This window comes from Kogia breviceps, chromosome 10, assembly GCF_026419965.1.
Source record: "Kogia breviceps isolate mKogBre1 chromosome 10, mKogBre1 haplotype 1, whole genome shotgun sequence".
In the NCBI taxonomy this organism is placed as follows: Eukaryota; Metazoa; Chordata; class Mammalia; order Artiodactyla; family Physeteridae; genus Kogia; species Kogia breviceps.
The window spans coordinates 75,360,552-75,380,212 of NC_081319.1; the positions used below are offsets into that span (position 1 = coordinate 75,360,552).

At 48.3% G+C, this 19,661-nt stretch overlaps 1 protein-coding gene across 2 annotated transcripts; it reads left to right on the forward strand.

The window, feature by feature from the left end:
• The first annotated feature begins 148 nt into the window (after positions 1 to 148).
• Positions 149 to 19,415, forward strand: TAF8 (TATA-box binding protein associated factor 8). 2 transcript variants are annotated; one of them, XM_059075688.2, is made up of 9 exons: positions 149 to 209; positions 982 to 1,138; positions 3,730 to 3,828; positions 4,176 to 4,238; positions 5,638 to 5,762; positions 8,016 to 8,163; positions 9,601 to 9,743; positions 16,951 to 17,090; positions 17,395 to 19,415. In XM_059075688.2, exons 1-9 carry the CDS (start codon positions 165 to 167, stop codon positions 17,405 to 17,407), a joined length of 933 nt encoding a protein of 310 aa, XP_058931671.1. In that variant the 5' UTR covers positions 149 to 164; the 3' UTR covers positions 17,408 to 19,415. The 2 variants fall into 2 exon arrangements, with proteins under 2 accessions (XP_058931671.1, XP_058931672.1); XM_059075689.2 differs by having other exon boundaries at positions 17,852 to 19,415.
• Positions 19,416 to 19,661: the final 246 nt, after the last annotated feature.

The following is a 19,661-nucleotide window of genomic DNA, read 5'->3' on the forward strand; positions in this document are numbered from 1 at the left end:
CAGAAGGCCAAGTGAGCGGGGTCACCCAACACACCCTCCCAACTCCGCTGGGCCTAGGAAAGCCCAGAGGGGCGCGTGTCGCCCCGCCCCCTCGCCGCTCCTCCCCGCCCCGTGACTACAAGCCCCATCCTGCCTTGCGCTCAGGCACATTACGCCAGAGCAAGATGGCCGACGCGGCGGCCACTGCCGGGGCTGGCAGCTCCGGAACGGTAAGGGCGGGAGGCGCGGGGCCGAAGCCGAGAGAGTCGGGGCATTCTCTAACTTTCCCCTAGCCTGGGCTACAATCTTATACCCAGAAATCCAGCCCCACCATGAGCTCTGAGTGGAGGAGGGTCTTTCAGGTCGTACGTGACCCCCTTCTCCAGAATCGGCGGTTGCCTCCTGAGTTGTTGGACCTGTATACTGATTGGCCCGTTCTCTGTTGGGGGTTGGGAGCCCGGAACACCTCCTGATTGGTGCAACGAGGCCGCTTTCGCCTTCTTATTGGCTCGCCAAAGTTGGGAGGGATTCCCGTTTCAAAATACTTCCTACTTGTAGGTCCTCTACTTAGCATCATGTGTTTGTTGTTTTAATTTTCTTCGTTAGCAAAATGGTGTGGAGATGGGAGGAACAAGAGAGAGGTCACTTTTTTCTGGGAGATGGATATGAGTTCAATCCCATCGTGCGTGTTTCTTCAGCTATATATTCTGATAATCTGCTAAAATAGAAAGTAGAGAACAACCGTTTTGTTATTGGAATTGTAAGTATTAGGTAGGCAGAAAGGCTGTCTCTGAATTTAGAGACCCCGGGGTGCTCAGTTATTACTCATTTGGCCAAGAGCTGTAAGTCTAAACATCAGGGACTACCACATCTTATTAAGCACTAATAAATAAGTATTTAGCAAAAGAACCTTTGCTTGCCATTGGCAGTATGTGAACTCTGTGATTGGATCCTTGTCCTCTGGATGAAAATGTTTTCTTTTTCTGGGCTGCTGATTCACAGAGATCAGGAAGTAAACAGTCCACTAACCCTGCTGATAACTACCATCTGGCCCGAAGGCGAACCCTGCAAGTGGTTGTGAGCTCCCTGCTGACAGAGGCAGGGTTTGAGAGTGCTGAGAAAGCATCTGTGGAAACATTGACAGAGATGCTGCAGAGCTGTAAGTACCAGGAAACAATAGGCCTTCTTCGAGTCAACCAAACATCTGTTCTGTGTCCTGCATTGTGATAGTGTTAGAGAGGATTTAAGAAAAAGAAGAACATTGTTAAGTGACTTACAAGGCTTTAGAATCAGATAGACCTGGGTGTAGGTCATCACCCTGCCACCTAATAGCTTGGGTAAACCACTAAACCTCCTGAACCTCAATTGCCTCCTTTGTGAAAAGGGATAATAATTTGTACCTCCTGGAGTTTTGAGTATAAGTGAGATGTATATGTAAAACAGTCAAAGCTGGGAACGTTGTAAGCTCTCGATGACTTGTAGGTGCTGTTATTATTGCTGTTTGTTTTCTATGCTCAAAGAACTTACAGTTTCATTGGAGAGTCAGGATTAATTCCCGTGAAATAGATGCCGCACATTATATAATCAAATGCTATATTATGTGATACAAAGAGTGAGGGTGAATAAGTTTTAGAAAATTGAAAAAAGAAAAAAACCCACTTTTAAAAGGAAATATCTTGAGGTTTAGGAGCCTGGAACAGTCTCACATAGGCTTGTGCATGTACACTGTATTTCCCTCTTTGGGCCTTTGGAGGGGAGGGGAGGATGGAATGAGGGTTGTGGGTATTTAAGATGTCTGAGTGCGGAATCAACCCTATGAATGGAAGTGAGAGAAAGGTTTAGGCAGAGAGAGAAGTTGAACTGCAGTACAGGCCAAAGAGTTGGCCAACTCAGTGGGGCGCTCTGGAGCAATTATTGCCCATCAGAGTATCTGACATTAGCCTCCCAAAGCCCTGCCTTTGTAGTCTGGTCTTGCTCAGGCACTAGATGTGGGCTGCCCCAGGAAGGGCGTGATCTGGGTTGAGGTGACTCTGCAGCTGATGTTTGGAACTTCAAAATACTAAATGTTTTCCTAAAGCAGCCATCTCAAACCCCATTAGACTCTTCAATATTGAGGACCCCTAGGAATTTTGTATACATGGGCTTTATAGAGAGAGATTTTTGTCACATTAGAAAATAAAACTGAGAACGTTTTAAAACATAAGAATGCATAAGCACACATTCCATTATCCAGCAGAGCCATGATGTCATCATAGGTGACATAGCCTCTGGAAAACTGCATGAGAGAATGAAACTAAAAAAGTCAAAGGATGTCTCGTTTTATTATGAAAAAATGGTTTTGGGGGCTTCCCTGGTGGCGCAGTGGTTGAGAGTCCGCCTGCCGATGCAGGGGACATGAGTTCGTGCCCCGGTCTGGGAAGATCCCAGATGCCGTGGAGCGGCTGGGCCCGTGAGCCATGGCCACTGAGCCTGCGCGTCCGGAGCCTGTGCACTGCAACGGGAGAGGCCACCACAGTGAGAGGCCCGCGTGCCGCAAAAAAAAAAAAAAAAAAAAAAAAAAAAGAGAAAATGCTTTTGACCTGTGGACCCGTCCCAGAAAAAGGCTCTTTTGTATGTAAAATTCAGCACAATTTCAGAATTTTCTTGGAGCTGCCCATCCACCTCTGAAACCCACTCATGGAGCCCAGCTTCATGCTTCCTTTTTCCCCTGAAGGAGTTTAGCATGACTGAAAAGAGGTTCAGCTTCAGGTAGAAGAAACAAAAACTTGACAACCAGATAATAAGACCTTATTTTTTTTTTTGGTGGCACAATGTACATATCATAAAATTACAATTTTAATTATTTTTCAGTGTACAATTCAGTAGTGTTAAATATACTCACAGTGTTGTACAACCATCAACACTATCCATTTCCAGAACTTTTTCATCATTCTAAACAGAAACTCTGTATCCATAAACAGTAACTCCCCATTCCTCGTTCCTCCCAGCTCCTGGTAACCCCTAATCAGTTTTTTTGTCTCTATCTATTTTTTATATAAATCTAAATTTATTTTATTTATTTATTTATTTATTTGGCTGCATTGGGTCTTCGTTTTTGTGCGAGGGCTTTCTCTAGTTGTGGCGAGCAGGGACCACTCTTCATCGCGGTGCGCAGGCCTCTCACTGTCGTGGCCTCTCTGTTGCGGAGCACAGGCTCCAGATGCGCAGGCTCAGTAGTTGTGGCTCACGGGCCCAGTTGCTCCGTGGCATGTGAGATCTTCCCAGACCAGGGCTCGAACCCGTGTCCCCTGCATTGGCAGGCAGATTCTCAACCACTGCACCACCAAGGAAGCCCTGAATTTTTTTTTTCTAGATACCTCATATAAGTGGAATCTTAAAATATTTGACTGTCTGGCTTATTTCATTAGCATGATGTTTTCAACGTTTATTCATGTTGTAGCTTGTATCAGAATGTCGTTCCTTTTGAGGGCTGAATAATATTCCATTATATGGATAGACCACATTTTATGTATCCATTCATCTGTGGATGGACACTGGGTTATTTCTACCTTTTGTCTACTGTGAATAGTGCTGCTATGAGCATGGATGCACAAGTAGTGCTGCTATGAACATTATGCACTCTGTTTGAGTCCCTGTTTTCCCTCCACGTGGGTGGATACCTAGGAGTGGAATTGCTGGCCCATATGGCAATTCTGTGTTTGACTGTTTGGGAACTGAGAGTAAGACTTTCTGCCTTTGATCCTTTCCTAGACATTTCAGAAATTGGGAGGAGTGCCAAGTCTTACTGTGAGCACACAGCCAGGACGCAGCCCACACTGTCAGATATTGTGGTCACCCTTGTCGAGATGGGTGAGTACACCTCCAGTTTCCGTTCTTTAGTGCAGCTGAGTTGGAGGCATGAGAGAGAGAGAGAGAGAGGAGTCCCCAGGAGGCAGCCCCCTCTGCTGAGTGTTCTTAAATCCCCTCATGAGTCTCCTGGTTTGCTTTTAGCTTGAGAGAGTTATCAAAAGAGGGTTCCTCTGAACCCCTTTAAGAGGCCTCCTAACTCCCTCTTTGGGGATTCTGCTGGAGCTTCTTTTGAGTGGCAGCAAAGCTCCTGAGTTGGGAGTTTAAACTATTTCACCACATTATTACTTCCCCTTCCATGTTCAGTATCCAGTGGTCTGGGCAGTGATTTTTGTTCTCCTGTTTCTTAGGTTTCAATGTGGACACTCTCCCTGCTTATGCAAAACGGTCTCAGAGGATGGTCATCACTGCCCGTAAGTGACTCTGAACTGAGGTACTCAGGAGTGCTCAGTTAATGCTGGTGGAATGAATTGATTGACTAGGGCAGGGATTGGTGTGTAGCTACTGCCTCGTTGCAGGCTCCCTTCCATTATTTGGGGCTACCTACCATGTAATCGTTATTTGGGCTAGTCGGATTAGGATGTGAAGTTCAGTCACCAGGAAGGTAAACCATCTCGATGCTACTTGAAAAATGTGAGAGTGCTTGTTCTTCCTTAGATCAAGGGTCAGTAAACTGGCCTATAGGCCTAATGTGGTCCACCTCCTGTTTTTGAAAATAAACTTTTATTGGTACACAGCCATGTTTACTTATTATCTATGGTTGTTTTCATGCAATAATGGCAGAGTTAAGTAGTTGTGACAGGCTGCACAGCTTGCAAAACCTAAAATATTTACTTCCTGTCCCTTTATACAAAAAGTCTGATGATCTCCGCCTTAGATACACTGAGTGCCATAAACTGAGTCGATTGGAGTAACTGGTTTGGGTTTGCAGGACCTGGGGAGAATTCACTAGATATTTTTTTAATCACTCTTTTCAGGCTGGCATCTTTTTTTTTTTTTTTGGCTGTGTTGGTTCTTTGTGACTGTGCACGAGCTTTCTCTAGTTGCGGCGAGCGGGGGCTACTCTTCGTTGTGGTGCACGGGCTTCTCATTGCAGTGGCTTGTCTTGCTGCGGAGCACGGGCTCTATGTGCGCGCGGGCTTCAATAGTTGCAGCACGACACGGGCTCAGTCGTTGTGGCTCACGGGCTCAGTCGTTGTGGCTCGCGGGCTCTAGAGCTCAGGCTCAGTAGTTGTGGTGCCCAGGCTTAGTTGCTCCACGGCATGTGGGATCTTCTGGGACCAGGGATAAAACCTGCGTCCCTTGCATTGTCAGGTGGATTCTTAACCACTGCGCCACCAGGGAAGTCCGGCTGACATCGTTTTAAGATGCTCCTCTCAAAGTGGCAGTGAAAGGTGCCATTTTCAACCCCTCTTGCTTTCATTGGCTCTCACTTAACTTACCGTGGCTCAGTGTCTGTCTTTGTTACCTGGGTTCTTGAAAGGAGTTAGCAGCCCACCTAACTTCCTTAGGTCCTCAGCCTGCTCTTTATGTAGTTAGCTTGTCTCAGCCCCCCACTCACCAACCTAAGAGGCGTGCAGTCAAGATTGTTGTAGATGGGAATGTCACCCCAGGTCATGCTGTGCCAGGCGTTGTTGGGGGGCACAGGTACCTTCTCAGGTCCTTAGGCCATTAAAGGCCTTTTATTGGTAGAAGTACAAAGTGCCTGTTGCATAGAACATTGAGGTCCAGCATTTACTTTGAGAAAAGGAGGGTGTGGGTAGAGACGCAAGGCCTTGGGTGGAAGAGTAACCGCCGGTGACTCTGTTGCAGCTCCAGTGACCAATCAGCCGGTGACCCCCAAGGCCCTCACTGCAGGACAGAACCGACCCCACCCGCCACACATCCCCAGCCATTTTCCCGAGTTCCCCGACCCCCACACCTACATCAAAACTCCGGTGAGTGACAAGGCCACCCTGGGGGCTGTGACTGATGCAAAAGCAGACTCCATTCTACTGGCTGTCAGACTGGAGTCCAGAAGTTTGTTGGTCACAGGGTAGTTCAGAACTCAGAATGTCTTTCCTCACTGGAAAACAATTTGGCAAAGGAGAATTATCTTCTCCAGTTTGCTGGCAAAAATATAGTTAATAAAGAAACTGAAGCTGGCACCGTTTTGCCTGTCCCACCCAAACACAGAAGTACCTAGCCACATAGAGAAAAGGCACATTCCACAAAATGCTGGTAGTAATTCTTGGTGGGATTATAGGTAACTGTTGTTTTGTGTGTGCTTTTCTGGGTTTTCCAAATTTTCCATAATAGGTAAGAGTTATTTTTGAAATCAGGGAAAGAGTTACTTAAAACATACTTGGGGGAATTCCCTGGCAGTCCAGTGGTTAGGACTTCGTGCTTTCACTGCTGAGGGCCTGGGTTCAATCCCTGGTCTGGGAACTAAGATCCCACAAGCTGCATGGTGTGGCCCCCCAAAAAAACCAAAAAATAAAACTTGGTAACATGAAATGGAACTTATCATAACTGTGAGCTCTGGGTCTGTATGGGACAAGTCTAGTTGTCCTCCTTAGTTCAGATGTCCTCCGAACATGTCCTCCGTGTTCCAGTTTGCCTTCTAGCAATTTCACCTTCCCTTGGGAAGGAACAGTGTGCATAAGAGTTCCCAGAGGCTCTTCTACTCGCTTCCTGTGTCCCCGCCTCCACACTGTGTCCTGGTGCAAATATGGCCACGATGCAGGGTTGGGGCAAGTCCTCCAGGAGATTTTTCCACACCTCAGGATACGGGGGGAAAGGAGCAGGTGGTCAGCCACCATTGCAACACAGCCATTGCTCTTGACCAGGATTTTCTGTATTTAGTGTCCTAGGGCTGCTGTAACAGAGTGCCACAAACTCGGTGCCTTAGAACAACAGAAACGTATTATCTGGTAGTTCCAGAGGTTAGAAGTCCAAAATCAAGGTGTCAGCAGGCTCCCTGTGAAACCTTTGTCCAGCCTCAGGTGGTTTCTAGGCCGTTTGTGGCGCCCCTTGGCTTGTAGGTGCATCACTCCAGTCTTCCTCTTCACACGGCCCTTTCTCTGTATCTCTGTCTTCACGTGGCCATTTCTTATAAGGACACCAGTCATATCGGATTCTTACCACCCTACTCATATGACCTCATGTTAACTGATTCCATCTTGATTTCCAAATGAGATCATATTCTGGGGTCCTGGGGGTTAGACCTTCCACACGTCTTTTATTTAGGGGGCTATAATTCAACCCACAGCAGTCTCTAACTCTTTTGTAGCATATCTCTGTCAGTACAGTATTAAGCACAGGCTTCAGTATTTGTTTGCTCGTTTATGTGAATGTTATAATGTAACACGGTACTAAAACAATGTACGTTGAAAGATCATCTGACCCTTATTAAAGGTTCAGGAAACTGGTGCTCCTTTTTAGTGGCAGCCACGTTATAGCCTCAGCTTTTGTATTTTTTGAAATCTTGGTTTAATACTTGGTGGAATATGAAGTAGGAGGTCTGGTTCTAAGTTCAGTTTATTTTGATACTTTAACAGCTCTCATAGTTGAAAAAGGTACAGTACAAAGATAGGTGGGATCTTAGGCTGCCCTTAATAAATCATAAAACTAATCTTTTTCATTCTCATCTACCAATTATTTGAAGACTTATGTTAAAATTTTCCTAATAAATTTCCAACTTTTTAAATGTCAAACAGTTGTCTTAAAAATAATTGTAAGATCTTGCATTTTAATGCTTTTAACCAGCGTGTTCAGAATCCTGTTAAATTCTTCACCTTGGGAAGATTTTAAACATGTCAGAAAGTTCTGTTGTTATGTTACACTGAGGGCCCCTGGGTGGTCCCCGGCAGGGCTTCCCCCGCAGGTGTGTGGGGCTGGAATTCCCACTCTCCCTTCAGGATGTGTCTCTTATGCCTGAGTCCAGCTGTTGCTGGAGCTAAATGAAGGCCCGGGATCAATCAGGTAAATGTAAATGTTTGTACATTTCTTAACTTTTAAGATTCAAAGTAAATGTTAATCATAGTTATATTGTTTCTTTCTGCCCTTCCACTGCCCTTGGGGATCTCTGCTCACAGTGACCGTAGGGGTCATTTAAAGGGTGGGAGGACAGAGCAACAGCAAGGCAGGAACCCGAGGAGAGCAGTGTAGTCTTTGGTATTTCTCTAGTGTCTTTGCTGTTCTCCCTTTAGACGTACCGTGAGCCTGTGTCGGACTATCAGGTCCTGCGGGAGAAGGCCGCGTCCCAGAGACGAGACGTGGAGCGGGCACTCACCCGTTTTATGGCCAAGACCGGCGAGACCCAGAGTCTTTTCAAAGATGACGTCAGCACATTTCCCTGTGAGTGTCTCCCCTCTGTGGACCCTGGTTTGTCCTTTGAGATCATCACCCCATCTTCCCTCTCTCTCAGTGTCGTTGGAAAAAACGAATAAGCTTTGTCCTTGTCTTGGGTGGAACTTGTTCTTCATTTCTGGCTCCTTTTTCTAGGTCTTAAAGGCCTGTCCCTAACTGATGACTCCAAAACAGTAATGGCCTCTGTTGGGATTGGGCACTTGAAGTGCATTGAGTTGAGGTTACCTCTAGGGTGACTGAGCCCCAGGCATCAGAGAGGCTCATTTAACAGAAGGGGCAGCCCTGGTGGTAGAAGGACCCTGGTGTCAGGGGGCAGGGCAGTTAAAGAACCTCTGCCAGGCTTTACCTTCACGACGTCCTCTTACAGGGCTCACCATATAATTTCTCATCTCAGCACTATCGTTTCACTGTGTGACCAAGTTCCTTCCTCTCCACAGGCCTCAGTGTTTCCAAAGGGGAGTGAGGGAGATTGGTTTAGATGATTCATTCAGTCAGCAAGCTCCTGTTGGATTCTCGCTGTGTGCCTCGCCCTAGAACCACAGCGGCTAAGTTATTAAGTCCAGACACTGTGCTACTCACTTTCCCTACGTTATATCTCATGAAATCCTCGAGTGAGCCTCTGAGTTAGGAACTGTTACTTCCACCATTCCGGGAGCCAAGGCTTATAGAGAAGAGAAATCAAGTAATTTGCCCAAGGTCACACGGAGAGTAGATAGCATTCAAACCTAGCTCTTTCTGTCTGCAGGACCCCACATCTGAGCCATGTTAAAAATAATCTTAGAGTGTCTCCTGTTAATGACATTCTACCATGGAAGTATGCACAGAGACTTTATATCTATCTATCTATCTATTCATTCATTCATTCATTCAATCAATGATTTCTTCTACTCAGCCTCGGTGCTTTTTGGAGGAATTGGGTCACTCATTTACCTGAAGTGCCCTCTAGCTCTGGATATACTTCCATGCAGAGAGTTCTCAAGTCTGCTATCGGGACTTGAGTCCTTCAGGTTGAAGGGATCCATATCCCTGCTCTCGTAATGAGGCTGGGGGGTTAACTGACCTTGGGTATAAGATCACTAAGCTGATGCTTTGCCAGGATTCAGCCCCAGTTCTCTCTGATTTTAGTGGTACTTGGTAAAAGTAGGCTGTGAAGTCATATTGCCTGAGTTCAAATCCCACTCCACCACTTCCGGTGTGCTTGAGGAGGTCATGTAACCTCTCCGGGCCTCAGGTTCCCCATCTGTAAAATGGGGTTGGTAATTGTACTTACCTAATAGGGTGGAGGGGAGAATTAAAGATAACATGTAAAGGCTGTGGGACACTGCCTGGCCTGTGGTAAGTGCTCGAGCGTGTTAGCCATCACTGTCATTCGGTGCTGCTCGCTGATCTGTCATAAGGCTCTCGGCCTCTCTTCCCATCCCCCAGTGATTGCTGCCAGGCCTTTCACCATCCCCTACCTGACCGCTCTTCTTCCGTCTGAGCTGGAGATGCAACAAATGGAGGAGACGGATTCCTCGGAGCAGGATGAGCAGACAGACACAGAGAACCTCCCTCTTCACATCAACACGGTGGGTCCTGCCTTCTGCCCGCTTCCGCATGCTCCCCGCAGCAGCCCGTGCCGCTCTCTGCCTATCACCCTGGGGATTGGACAGGACCTACCTCAGGTCTCTGGCCCCATGTTAGGAACCTGCATGATGGGCCCGCGGTGATCCAACTGCGGCACGATCTCTAGCTCGAGGGATAAGTCTGTGTCCTGGAAATCCATTCATTCGTTCAACAAATATTGAATGAGCAACTGCCAGAGTCAGGCAGGTGCCAGGTGCTAGGGAATTAGCAGGAGGCAAAACAGACAAAATGTCCTGCCCTCATGGAGCTAAGGAAAAGTGAGAAACTAGGAGATGGCAGTAGGTATGGGCCTGGGGGATGTGGTATTAGATTGGGTGACTGAGAAGGTGACAGGTGAGTAAAGACCTGAAGGGAACAAGGCTCTCACGTATCTGGGAGTAGAGTGTTCCCCACAGAGGGAACAGCAGATGCGGAGGCCCTGAGGTGGGTGCTGTTGTGCTGAGGAACGGCAAGGCCATCAGGGTGGCCAGTGTGGCATGAGCAAAAGGGGGGAGGAGAGCAGGGGACGAGGTTGGAGAGCTCCTGGGGAAGTCAGGTCTTAATGGTACCTAAGCACTTGGGCTTTTTGTCAGTACGATGGGAGCCCCTGGACATGCTGAGCAGAGGAGGGTCTCAGGACCGGTGAGGTTGCTGGGTCGAGGGTGGACTACAGAGGGTGGGGGCAGAAGCAGAGAGGTCGGGAGGCTGGTGCAAGAAGCTGAGAGATGGTGGTAGAGGTGAAGACACAGGTAGATTATTTGGTCAGATTCTAGATTATTTTTGGAGCAGAAGTGACTGATGGAGTGGATGTGAGAGAAAGAGGGTCAGAGATAAATGCAAGGGTTTTTTCCTGAACAACAGGCAAGATGGAAGTGCCCTCAGCCAAGACAGGCGAGACGGTTGGGTGGAACAGGTGTAGGGGGGAAGCCAGGAGTAGAGGTTTACACGAGGTAAGTTTGAGATGCCTATTAGACATACGGGTGCTGGGGTCAGGTAGGAAGGTGGATAGGCGCATTGGAGTTCAAGGAGCTCTTGGGCTCAGGAGATGCAAACCTGGGAGTCCTTGGCATGTAGATAGTGTTTAAACCACGAGACCAGGTGAGTGCCTAGGGGGCGGGTGAGGATAAAATAGAGAAGAGGTGCCAGGACTGAGCCCTGGGGCTCTGCGCTGTTCAGAGGGTGAGGAGATGAGGAACCGGCTGAGGAGATGGAGAAGGCACAGCAGGAAAGGTGGCGGAACCGGGGGTGGGGGGGTGGGGGGGCTGCGGCGTCCCGGAGGCCAAGGGAAGAAAGTGTTTCAGGGAGAAGAGAGTGATCAGCTGTGTCTGAAGCTGCAGTTAGTTCCAGTCATGTGAGGACTGAGATGTTGCCCATTAGATTTGGCAATGGGAATGTAGTTTGTGACCTTGACAATGGCAATTTCAGGAAGAATGAGAGCAAGTGAATTCAAAGAGAAAGAGAAGAGAGGAACTGGAGTCGGTGAATGTGGACTTGTGTTGTCCGTTACAGTGGCCAGTAGCCACATGTGGCTATTTAAGTCTAAATTGATGTAAATTAAATAAAACAAAAATATTCAGTTCCTTGGTCACACCAGCCACATTTCAGTGGCCCCCCGTGGCTCGTGGCTACCCTACTGGGCAGCGCAGCTATGAACAGTTAAATCATCACAGAAAGTTCCATTAATGTAGACCATGGTTTCAAGGAATTTTGCTGTGAAGGGAAGGAGAGTAAATGGAGCGGTAACTAAAGGGGAAGAGAGGAGGTCAGAGAGGTGTTTTGTTTTTTATTTTTAAATTTTATGTATTGATTATTTTAGCCGCACCTTGCAGCTTGGGGGATCTTAGTTCCCCAACCAGGGATTAAATGTGGACCCCCCCACGGTGGAAACGTGGAGTCCTCACCACCTGACCGCCAGGGATGTCCCTTATTTGTTTTTTAAGATAAAAGAAATAACAGGATGTTTGTATGCTAATGAAAATGATCTGGTAAAGTTGATGCAGGAGAGGAAGAAACATTTTGCAATGATGATCTTTGGTAAGGGAGAGGGCATGGGATTTAGTGCCCAAAAGGAGGGGTTAGCCTTATTGTGGACATTGCAGAACCAGGATAGGAGATAAAATGTGTGAGCACAGAGACAAAGGTTGGGGGAGAGGTGTGCTCGTTGAAACTGGTGGGTGTTCTTTTCTGGTTACGATGTATTGTTCTCGGCAAGTAAGAGGATAAGACCCACTATTGTTCATGCATCAGGGGAGAAAGTGCCAAGTAGAGTGACAGACATGCTGAAGCTCTAATGCCTTTAAAGCTTACAGGACCCTAAGAGTCAGGTTACCACATTCACCCATCCTTTAAGGTTGGCCCTGGCTTTTAAGCAAGGGATGGCTCAGCAGTGGTTATAGCTGAACTGAGAGTTCCTCGTGTTCTCTGAGGTGTGAGGCCCCAGGATGCAGGTGGAGAGTGCCAGTGCTGATTCTAGTATTTGCTGAAGGTCTCCCTTGCCTGAACACACATTTCTTTAATGTTGAATTATTCCTTTCAGAGTTAGGGCTGGGAGCCCATGGCTCTACATAGAGCAGAGGAGCTTTGTTATTCTACACTTCTGTTTTGGACTCAGTTAATTTGGTCTGAGATATGGTGATTGTGTCACGGACTAAGATGAGGTTCACCTTATGAGAAGGTGGAGTCTTCTAAACAAACATCACTGTCCCTTTATAAGTACAAAGCAGCTAAAAGGCTTGCAGATGTGATAGCTAAAACTCCGGGTAATGTAATGACATAGGTGAGGTCATGGCAGTGAGTGAACCGAGGCAGAAAGGATGCCAGGAACTGCCTGAGGACTCCTGGATACCCAGAGGCCAAGCCAGACAGGAAAGAGTAGAAAGACCTGAGCCTCGGAGTCAGACTGGCCTGGCCTCGCCTCAGATCTAGACCAGGGTACTTTCCAGCTAAGTGACTCTGGTTGCATGGCCCAGCATCTGAGTCTGTTTCCTCACAAATACAAATAGGAGTAGGAACACCTACCTCAAGGGGAAGTGAGGAGCCTGAGATAAAGTGAGCTCATCCATATCAGGTGCCTGGCACATGGCAGCTCATGGCACCCACTGCCCCCCCTCCCCCTGCCCCTGCTGTATGACCATATGCTCTTCTGTACAAAATAAATAAATTAAAAGACTTCAAGAAAAGGATTCCAGCAACAATTTATGACAGTCAGTTGGGCTTGTTATTTTGTTGGACTGGCAAATACAATCATATGTTTAAGACTTAGAATGTACGAAAAGATGTATGGTGACAGTCTTTCACCTGTCCTCGTTCCCTGTCATCCATTTTCCCTCCTACAAAGCAACCAGTGTCACCAGTCTCTTGTGAATCCTTCTAGAGATGTTTTTTAATTGTTGTTTTAAACACAGACAGTTCTTTCCCCTTGCTTGCTTGCTTTGTGGCGATATCTCGGTGGTCGTTGCACGCTGTATGTGAGGAGCTGCTTCATCCCGCCGCAGAGCTTCCTCCGGTTCCACTGTGTGGATTTAGTGAGCCAGCCCCCTGTGGATGTTTAGGTTGTTTTCTGTCTTTAGCATTTACGGACGTTGTTACGGTAAGTTCAATAACTGGTGTTTTAAATTGTTCTTTTATCTATCAAGGTCACAGGTGTCAAGGACTGTTGCTAGGTGGTTACTTTGTTTAACTTGGTTCTGGTTACTCCATCTAGGAACATGAAGGGCTATTCATTTTATTTATTTATTTATTTGTTTGTTTGTTTATTTTTTGGCCACACTGCACAGCATGCAGGATCTTAGTTCCCTGACCAGGGATCAAACCTGCGCCCCTGGCAGTGGAAGCGCGGAGTCTTAACCACTGGACCGCGAGGGAAGTCCCAGGGCTATTCATTTTAAATTGGTGTATCAGAGGATTATTTTCTCATACATTTCAACTAGCTGCCTTCTGCAGGCAATCCCAGTATCTCAACTTTTACTCTTTCCTGAACAATGTACCATTCATGTACTCAGCAAGTATTTGTTTAGTACCTGGTAAGTGCCAGATACTGTTCTGGGTGCTTGGGACACATCAGTGACCAGAACAAAGACAACAGCTGCATCTCGGGAGCCTGTGTGTTGGCAGTGGGGGAATGACCATAGACGTAATACGTAAATACATCACTGTATAGTATGTTAAAGATGAAAGTGCCACGGGGGGAAAACTGAGTAGGGGAGGATCCAGGGTAAAGGGTGGAGGTTTCAGTTTTAAATAGGGTGCTCAGGGTACACATCACAGAGAAGGTGAAGTCTGAGCAGAGTCTTGAAGGAGGTGAGGGAGTGAGCCATGTGGATATCTGGGGAAGAGTGTCCTGGAAAGACAACAGCCAGTGCAAAGGCCCTGGGGAATAGCACAAAGGAGAGTGGAGGTGTGACTGAGGAAGGTGGGGCCGGGGGAGGGGAGGGAGAGGTCAGATCTGGCGGGGCCTTGTGAGCAGTTTTTTTTTGTTTTTTTTTTTCCCCCCCTCCCGGTACGCGGGCCTCTCACTGTTGTGGCCTCTCCCGTCGCGGAGCACAGGCTCCGGACGCGCAGGCTCAGCGGCCATGGCTCACGGGCCCAGCTGCTCTGCGGCATGTGGGATCCTCCCGGACCGGGGCACGAACCCGCGTCCCCTGCATCGGCAGGCGGACTCTCAACCACTGCGCCGCCAGGGAAGCCCTGTGAGCAGTTTTAAGAGCTGTCTTTTCATTGGATGAAGTGGGAGTCCTGGGAGGGTGTGGAGCAAAGGAGAGGCAGGTCTGAACTTCTCCAAGGAGCACTGGCTGCGCTGGTGAGAATGGGACAGGCAGAGGAGGGACTGTGGCGGGAGGCCAGTTAGAAGGCCGTTGTCCATCCGGGTAAGAGACACTGGTAGGTCCTACCAGGGGGGTCGCGGTAGAGATAGTGGAAGTGGTCAGATTCTGCCTCTATTTGGAAGATAAGGCCAAGAAGTTTTCCCAACAGATAGGCTGTGGGATGCCAGAGAAAGAAAGCAAGCAGGAGTGACTGCAGAGTTTTGGGCTTGGACAGCTGGGAGGACAGGACGGGAAGACAGTGGGAGAAGCGGTTTGTGCTCAGGGTTCAGTTTTAGGCATGCTGAATTTGAGATGCCTGCTTGACCGCCACGTGGAGATGGCAGGTGGTTGAGCGACAGTGGCCGTGCAGGCCTGGAGGTCAAGGGAGAGGTGAGGGCTGGGGAGGTTCAAGTGGGGGATGCTGCCGTGGAAGTGGTGGTAGAAGCTGTGAGGCTGGATGCCGTCACCCAGGGCGCATGGGGTACGTGAGGGGGTGTGTGAGGAGTGTGCATGCATGCCGAGTCTGGCCTTTCCTGGCCCAGGTCGCTCCTGATGGACCTTTCCACTCCCACCTTTTTTAAACAAATCTCAGTCGTTTTAGTACTTTACTTCTTTTGTCTACTCCTCCTGTCCCTCCCCATCTCAAGGCTGCCTGTCCCCAAAGACAGCAAAGAAAGTGGCATTTCCAGAAGCTCTCCTTGGGAGTAGAGAAGCCTGTTGTCCCATGACTCGTGCCCCAAGTCCTGGCCTCATGCGGCATAGTGAGCTGAGTGGGGGGGGGCCTCCAGCAGTGATCCTAGGGCACCCCTGCCTGGGTCCCCTCCACCCTAATCATCTCAGGAAACACTTCAGGCACAGTTGAACTTCTAGTAACTTTGAAGGTCGGGCGTTTCCTGTAGAGAGATGAGAGGAGGGAGGTAGGGGTGAGCTACTAAACCGAGCCGTTAAGAACTTCAGAAAGGTCAGAGCCCAGTATCCAAGGCAGGTCTGGGTGTGGTCAGACGTTGTGTCCGGCACCTAGTCTGGCACGAGCCAGCCAGGCTGATCTTGGGGTACTCGCTTTCAAGAGAGTCTCCAGGAGGTCCACAATGACTCTAGTGCCACCGGACTGGGTGTTGGAGAGGGAAGGCACAGGGGCCCTGGATGAACTGGGTCTCTGGGGAGAACAGGGCTGATGGGCAGTGAGAGGGCACACAGCTGAACCTCAAAGTCATTGCTTTCTTCAGTCTCATTGAGCCCAGACTGGCGCCGCCGTCCTAGGCCAGTGGTCCCTATGGGAGAACCTGCCATCTGTCCACTGTCCTGCTGTCTTCTGACAGCATTATCTCCTGGTTGAGGTCAAGTCCTCTTCTGCCTCAGGTTACAGAACGGGAATCCCAGTGACAGAACCATTGGCCTGTCACCAGGGAGCGCAGCCCAACCAGCTGCTTCTGGTCCCTCACAGCCCCTTGGGCCTGAGCTGCTTCGTGTGATTTTTACCCCCTTCGCCTGCAGCTTCTGCTCATTTTAAAGAACTTGGAAAATAGAAGAGAGTGTAAAAATGGAAAGGGGAATCAATCATCCATATTTCCAGTAGCCTTTTGTAAAACTTCAACATATTACTGTTTTCTATGTCCACATCCCATTGTGAGTTTTAAAAAATCTTTAACTGAGATCATATTGAATATATTCAAACTTATAAGCTTTTCTCCAAAATCACTTTCCTCAAAAAACGAACAGCAAAAGGCCTGATCCACGGGCTGCAGATGGAGGTTTTGGATGATGTTCCTGTGTTGGTGCCTGCATGTGCTGCTTTGCCTTCATGGGAGCTCTCAGGGTTTGAGCAGTTTCTGGCCTCTGCTGGGATATGATCATTTGTACCATGCTGCAAGTACCAGATATTTGAGAATTTGCGGGAAAATCGATTATGATTTACATGAGCTTTGGTCCAGGGGGTGCCCTATGCACATGATTTGTACAGGACTGAAGTCCTATACCTCTCAGTCCTGCAGGGCATCGGGAGCCACTTCTCTTTTTCTTTGTCTCCGCACAGGCTGGGCTTCCTCCCTGAAGTGTCTAAATTGTAGCCCCTGACTCTGCCCCTCCCAGTTCTCTGTTCCTTCTAACTCCCGTCCCTGCCTTCTGAAGACATTCAGGGTCTGGTGTTCTGTGCTCCACTGTGTCAAAGCTGGTGCTTTTGCCTTCCTCTGATAGCAGCTGCTGCCTGGCCTCCTTTCGTCTGGGGCAGAGAGAGGCACATTAGCCAAAAGGTGGTGCTTGGGCTTCTAATTTCTCAATGAAAGGGATGCTAACAGTAGTTGTTACCGTGGGCATGATCTCTTTCCTTATGCCATTTGGTATTTTGCCTTATTTCGGCTTTTGCTCAAAGGATGATTCTGGAGCCGAGAAGGAGAACACCTCTGTCCTGCAGCAGAACCCTTCCTTGTCAGGGAGCCGGAACGGGGAGGAGAACATCATCGATAACCCCTATCTGCGTCCTGTGAAGAAACCCAAGATCCGGAGGAAGAAGTGAGTTGGAGGCCAGGGTGCAGAGAGGCCTCCCTGGCCAACCGAGGTGGTCTTCTCTGCTCCTTGGCAGAAAAGAGAGGCTCACAGGTGGTTCTGAACCTTGGGGAGAGCTACTCTGGTGAGAGGGGAATATTTTCCCCTTTCCTCTCCGTCCTCATCTCCCGCATGTACCTTTTGTTGCATGGAGGTTGAGCATCCTGCAGCCCAGGGACCAACCTTCACAGCCTAGCAGTTGTTCCCCCGCAAGAAGGAGAGCAGCTGGGGCCCCCACCAGGCGGGCTCCATGGATTCCTCTTCTTTCTAGGTCCCTCTCGTGAGCTGAGAAGGAAGCCTGCCTTGTAGAGAGACGTGGATGCCACCCTCCTGGGGGAGTTAAAGCCACTCGAGGGAAGAAGAGGGTGGCCGCCTCGGGGACGAGCCGAGGCTCTAGGGTGTGACCGGGCATGATTTTAATAGCAAACTCTCTATTAAGATTACCTGTTTTCACTGGATGTTTGGGTTGACGAAGATACGATGGTAACAATGAGGCTTTTTAAATCAACCAGGCCATACCGTGGGGCACAGGAGCAGCCAGTGACTTCGTTTATAATCATGGAACTTGATTCCTTGAAACCTGGGAGACCAGGGAAAGTGGCAGGAAAGAAAGGACTCTCTGCCTGCTTTGCTCACTGCCAGCAAGACTGTTTGCTTAGTTTGTATTTCAGGATATCTTGACCCCTTTTATTGACTGACAATTTGTGGCACCTATTTTATCGTCCTAGAACCTCCTTCTTGCTTCTCACCTCACCTGGGCTCCACGTGCCCTGTAGAGCTGATCAAAGGTGACTTTCCCTCCTTTAACATGTTGGAAACGGGAGGCCCACCCACTGCAGCCTCGATCTGGGGCCGGCAGGAGTCAGGAGGCATAAGCAGATGTTTGTGGAGTAGAATGAAAGGCAGTACTGACTCTCATCAGCATCTGATGAAAGCTCCCCAGAGCAGGGCAGCGCCCTCTCCTGAGGGGTTTATCATTTACTGTCCCTCTGTGGAGCATGTGCTTGGGAACAACCAAGTTCTGCCCCATCCTGGGAAAAGAGATTTTCTTTGACAAGAGCCTACATCAGTGGATATATTACGCTGTGATTTGATGGAGGTATCACTGGTTTTATGCAGTAGGAAAAGGATTTGCTGGGGGTGGGAGGTGGCGGGGATGAGACTTTGAAGGCCAGGCTTAGCCTCATGTTCTGAAAGCTGAGAAACCTGTTCGGTCTGCTGGAAGTTGGCGTGGATGGAAGGCCATGTGCCCACCTTATGGCAGAAGTGGGCCAAGAAGAGCCTGCAGGTCTGAATCTGTCCAGCCTCTTTGCCTCTTTATCCTTGATGTGCCCTACAAACCAAAAAAGAAAGATGCTGGGCAAACTGATACCTTTTGACTGTTCTCCAAAGGAAGAGGTTTTAAAAGCAAGTTGGAGGAAGAGAAACGCCAGTGACACCTGGAGGTTAACACAGGGTAAAGGAGGAGATCCTGGGTTAGTGTCCTAAGGTCCATACTGAGCTCTCCTGATACTCGGCTTCCACAGTCATCTCTGAACCTTCTGTCCTCTTGGTGAATTTGAAAACTCGAAAAACCTGGTGACTTGACAGCAGGCTCCATGTTCCTCTGGCCTCACTGTTCTCTAAGCATTTCATCCCACTGGCTGGAAGGAAAGTGCTGCTCATCAGCACCTGAAGAGAGGATACTGAGTGAGAAAATCGGATTCCCCAGCTCTGGACCAAATAAAGAGTTTTTCCAGTTTGTAGTGACCTGAAACTCTCAGTTGAAAGTAGTCAGATTGGGCCTGTGCTGACCCCCTCTGAGCTTGTCATTTGGTTCTTGGTGATTCTTGGCCTGTTGAGTTTAAATATAGTTCCAGGTTTGAGCCATGGCAGATGCAGGGCTGAAGCTTTCCCGGCTTGCTGTTCTCACCCTCTCCCAGGAGCAGCCACCCCAGCAATTCCTCCTGCTACTATCCCAAACAAGCACCTTTTGAGTGCTGTAACACTAAGGGATGAGGTGGGATTGGGGAAAGAATCGCCCTTTCTGCTGTTGAGATTTCAGAGGCCTTGCTGCTGTAATTCTGTTCTGCATGAGACACTGGGAGATGGTCGGACAACCTGAAACATTGACCTGACTATTGTGTAAAAACTGTGCATAATCCTCAATGGATATTTATAAGTTTTTATTTTTTATAACTTTGGCGGGGGGGAATCACGGAGGGAAGAAGTAGTCAACAGAACCAGATTAAGCATGTGATTTATGAGCTCTTAATAAAAGGTCATAATAAACACTTTGTAAATGAAACAGAATTATAAGCTTTGAACTTAATTTGCATGCAAATGTTATAGCAGTGAGTAAAGCTGTATACCAATAAGTATGGCTTAGCCCTTATGTTGGACAGAGTACCCTTTTCAACTGTCTAAAACTTTTTTTATTTGGGAAGTCTGCAAACACAAAACTAGGGAGGAAAATATATATACTTTCTCTATGTATTCTTCACCCAGCTTCAACACCTATCAACATCTTTTCTGTTTCACCTATTTCTTCTACTTTTT